The sequence below is a fragment of the Taurulus bubalis genome (assembly GCF_910589615.1).
Source record: "Taurulus bubalis genome assembly, chromosome: 18".
Lineage (NCBI taxonomy): Eukaryota > Metazoa > Chordata > Actinopteri > Perciformes > Cottidae > Taurulus > Taurulus bubalis.
In genome coordinates, this window is record NC_136606.1 from 1,246,006 (window position 1) to 1,250,664 (window position 4,659).

General features: G+C 42.4%; 1 protein-coding gene across 1 annotated transcript in view; it reads left to right on the plus strand.

Moving 5' to 3' along the window:
• Positions 1 to 462: 462 nt before the first annotated feature.
• fars2 (phenylalanyl-tRNA synthetase 2, mitochondrial) overlaps positions 463 to 4,659 on the plus strand; it is a gene marked incomplete at its 3' end in the record, with an annotated part of 31,482 nt that continues 27,285 nt past the window's right edge. Inside the window, exons 1-6 of the mRNA XM_079234308.1 lie at positions 463 to 785; positions 2,282 to 2,368; positions 2,521 to 2,580; positions 2,977 to 3,145; positions 4,362 to 4,524; positions 4,620 to 4,659. The exon at positions 4,620 to 4,659 is cut by the window's right edge and continues 92 nt beyond it. Coding sequence (XP_079090434.1) covers positions 466 to 785; positions 2,282 to 2,368; positions 2,521 to 2,580; positions 2,977 to 3,145; positions 4,362 to 4,524; positions 4,620 to 4,659 — 839 coding nt within the window. The 5' untranslated portion in view covers positions 463 to 465. The remainder of the gene's footprint in view (positions 786 to 2,281; positions 2,369 to 2,520; positions 2,581 to 2,976; positions 3,146 to 4,361; positions 4,525 to 4,619) is intronic.

Consider the following 4,659-nt stretch of genomic DNA (forward strand, 5'->3'; position numbering starts at 1 on the left):
CCGGACGGCAGGTGGTGGAGCGCTCAGCAGCTCAAGAGACGGTCGTTTTTACAGATATACATTTATCAGATCGCTAGATCGACGAATAGGCGGGAAAAGAAGAAGAAGCTGATTCCAATAAAAAGAATGAGGTACTCAATGTTGATCACGTGATCGAGATCCCAACAGACCAACCAGAGTGTTTCCTTGTCAATCACCTTGTAGCCCCGCCCCTAAAATGCAGCTTTAACACATAAAGCATAGACTTCTATACAACCAGAGGAGTCGCCCCCTGGTGGTCAGGAGAGAGAATGCAGCGTTAACACATGAAGCATAGACTTCTATACAACCAGAGGAGTCGCCCCCTGGTGGTCAGGAGAGAGAATGCAGCTTTAACACATGAATCATAGACTTCAAGGTCTGCTTCCTGGATATTATTTCTAATCTCTCTCTATAATGTCTTTCCAGCTCCATGGACCAATCATCATGAGACTCCTCAACAACCCCCTCTCCTCGCTCCTCCCCCTCCTACAGTGCCCGCCCCTCCCTCTGCGCCATCGCTGCTGCCTGTCAACCCTCTCGGCCAATGGCGGCACAGCATCATGCAGACGCCTCAGCACAGAAGGCGCCGCCCCTCAGCCCGTGGTTGGTCAGGACTCGGTGGCGGTGTTGGGCCACTCCTACCCCCGCGATGACTTCACCAACGTCACACCGAGGATCTTGGCCAAGGTCGGACGCAACCTCCACAACCAATCCCATCATCCTCTCTGGCTGATCAAGGAGCGAATCAAAGCTCACTTCTACAGGTACGCTTTGAGAGGGGATGTCCTCCATCTTGTTTTGACTCATCGCACCGATGCTTCCAAGCTCATTGATTCTGTTTTAGTGCTCCAACTCTATTAATGTATTATAATAAAGAAATATATATATATATATATATATATATATATATATATATATATATATATATAAATGAATGAATGAATGAATGAATGAATATAATATATATAAATATATATTTAATTATTTATATATATATATATATATATATTTATTCATATATACATATATGTATATAAATAAATAAATAAATGAATATAATGTAATATATATGTATATATATGTATTTATTCATATATACATATTTATGTATATAAATAAATAAATATATGAATACATGCATATAATATATATGTATTTATATATATTTATTTATTCATTTATATATATAAAAATATCTATATAAATGAATGCATATATATTCACTTATATATATATATATATATATATATATATATATAAAAATGAATATTTATATAAATATCTATATAAATATTTATAAATGCATTTATTTACATATATATGTATATATATATATATATATATATATACATATATGTGTGTATGTATTTATGTATACAAATAATATATATATATATATATATATATATATATATATATATATATATATATATATTTATTTATATATAAATATATGCATATAAATAAATATATTTATGTATTTATTGACATATATATATTTATTTATTTATTTATTTCCATATATATGTATATAATTCTTTTCAGAGCACAAACTGCTGACTCAGAGTGTCTCTGTCCGGTCGGTGGAAGCTTTGCTGCATCACGGTCACGCTGCTGGTTGAGTTCTACTCTCGGCATAAAAACCATAAGCCAGCACACACGCGCATTAATGCTGCATTAATAAGTCATTAATTAGTCATTAATTAGTCATTAAGGCGTCATTAAGGCGTGCCGTGGAGGCGTTGTGTGACGCTGCACCTCACAGGTCGTGAACTTCACCTTTAGAAACGCCGTCTGCTCCGACGGCAGCAGGACGGCAGACGCTCAGAGTCCCAAGGGCTGCTGGGTAATTTACAAACAAGACGATCAACAGCTACTTTACATTAATGCTGCCTCTCCCTCTCTTTTGTGTTCTCTCTCTTCTTCTGTCTCTTTTGAATCTAAGGAGACTTACAGCGTGAATAAAACACGTTCAGAGTATTAGTAGAAGTACAAATACTGCTTTTATTTTGAAAATCAAAGACCACAGAGAAATAGCATGTGACTTAAACTGCTTTTAACGGTTCAGAGGGTGAACAAAGAGTTCTATCTTCATCACGTTTCTTCATGTAAAAAATGGAGATCGAGATTATACTTCACTTGAGTAAAAGTACTCTGTTATTAGTGTATAAAGGTGTATTCAGGTCCAAGCTTGTTTAGATTCTGTCCCTGGTTGTTTGTGTGTTTACTCGTCCATCAATAACAACAACATGTGCCTCAGTGCTTACGTGGGCCGCGGGGGGAACCCGCTGTTCTCCGTTCACGACAACCTGAGCCCGGTGGTCAGGGTGGAGCAGAACTTTGACAGGTCAGCGACTGGTTAATGAATATTATATATATTTAATTTGTATATATATATATATATATATATATATATATATATATATATATATATATATATATATATATATATATATATATGCACAAACACATAAATCTCGTCTGTGGTTTGATTGACAGCTTGCTGATCCCGCCCGGCCACCCCAGCAGGAAGCGAGGAGATAACTACTACCTGAACAGGTGAGACCACCCACAATGCACCTCTTCTGTAGTGACGTCGTCTCTCAACATTAATACATTCATTCACATGTATTAATGTCTGCCCATGTCTGCCCCTGTAAAGTATTCTCATCTTCATGTAGTTAAAGTACAGAAGTATTCTCATCTTCATGTAGTTAAAGTACACAAGTATTCTCATCTTCATGTAGTTAAAGTACAAATGTATTCTCATCTTCAAGTAGTAAAGGTACACAAGTATTTGTTCCAGGAAGACGATGCTGCGCGCCCACAGTAAAAGTACACAAGTATTCTCATGTTTGTGCAGTAAAAGTACAGAAGTATTCTCAGCTTCATGCTGTAAAAGTACACAAGTATTCTCATCTTTATGCAGTAAAAGTACACAAGTATTTGTTCCAGGAAGACGATGCTGCGCGCCCACACCTCCGCCCACCAGAGGGAGCTGGTGAGCTCCGGGCTCGACGCGTTCTTATTGGCCGGAGACGTTTACAGGCGGGACGAGATCGACGGCAGCCACTACCCCGTCTTCCACCAGATGGAGGGAGTCCGCCTCTTCTCCAACCACGAGGTGGAGACGACGCCACACTTAAAATGTGTCTTTAGCTAGTTACTTTGCTAATCCCACCATGTTTCCATGCTAACATTACACTGGTTAAAATAATTAGCCCAACAGCGGTCTGGTGTCCAGCTAGCTAACCAGCCAGCTCTGGAGATGGAGAAGTTAGCTAGCTAACTAGCCAGCTCTGGAGATGGAGAAGTTAGCTAGCTAACTAGCCAGCTCTGGAAATGGAGAAGCTAGCTAGCTAACTAGCCAGCTCTAGAGATGGAGAAGCTAGCTAGCTAACTAGACAGCTCTAGAGATGGAGAAGCTAGCTAGCTAACTAGTCAGCTCTAGAGATGGAGAAGTTAGCGAGCTAACCAGCCAGCTCTGGAGATGGAGAAGTTAGCTAGCTAACTAGCCAGCTCTGGAAATGGAGAAGCTAGCTAGCTAACTAGCCAGCTCTAGAGATGGAGAAGTTAGCTAGCTAACCAGCCAGCTCTGGAGATGGAGAAGTTAGCTAGCTAACCAGCCAGCTCTCGAGATGGAGAAGCTATCTAGCCAACTAGCCAGCTCTGGAGATGGAGAAGCTAGCTAGCCAACTAGCCAGCTCTGGATATATAGAAGCTAGCTAACTAACTAGCCAGCTCTGGAGATGGAGAAGCTAGCTAGCCAACTAGCCAGCTATGGAAATGGAGAAACTAGCTAGCCAACTAGCCAGCTCTGGAGATATAGAAGCTAGCTGACTAACAAGTAGCTCTGGAGATAGGGAAGCTAGCTAGCGAACTAGCCAGCTCTGAAGATGACCACACGTCCTCACGTATGTCCTCATGTCCACCACCAGGTGTGTGAGAGTTGTGGCGTGTCCTCATGTTGGGACGTGTCCTCATGCATATTGTCCATGTTAGAGTCGTGACGTGTCCTCATGTCCTCTGTCCTCATGTCCTCTGTCCGCTGTCCTCATGTCCTCTGTCCTATGTCCTCTATCCTCTGTCCTCATGTCCTCTGTCCTCTGTCCTCATGTTGGGATGTGTCCTCATGCATATTGTCCATGTTAGAGTCGTGACGTGTCCTTGTGTCCTCTGTCCTCATGTCCTCTGTCCTCATGTCCTCTGTCCTATGTCCTCTATCCTCTGTCCTCATGTCCTCTGTCCTCATGTTGGGACGTGTCCTCATGCATATTGTCCATGTTAGAGTCGTGACGTGTCCTCTGTCCTCTGTCCTCTGTCCTCTGTCCTCTGCCCAGCTGTTCTCGGCGGTGCAGCAGGGGGAGGACCTGTCCCTGTTTGAGGCTGCAGGCCGGCGGACGCCCCAGAAGCAGGAGACTCACTCTCTGGAGGCCGTGAAGCTGCTGGAGTTCAACCTGAAGCTCACGCTGACGCGACTCGTCTCTCACCTGTTTGGAGAAGGTGAGGACCCCTGAGGCCTCCTGAGGAGAGGAGGGGCCTCGCTTCACTGAAACCTCCTTCTTCCTCTTCCTCATCGTCACCCTCCTCCTCCTCAGATGTGGAGGTGCGGTGGGTCGACTGCTACTTCCCCTTCAC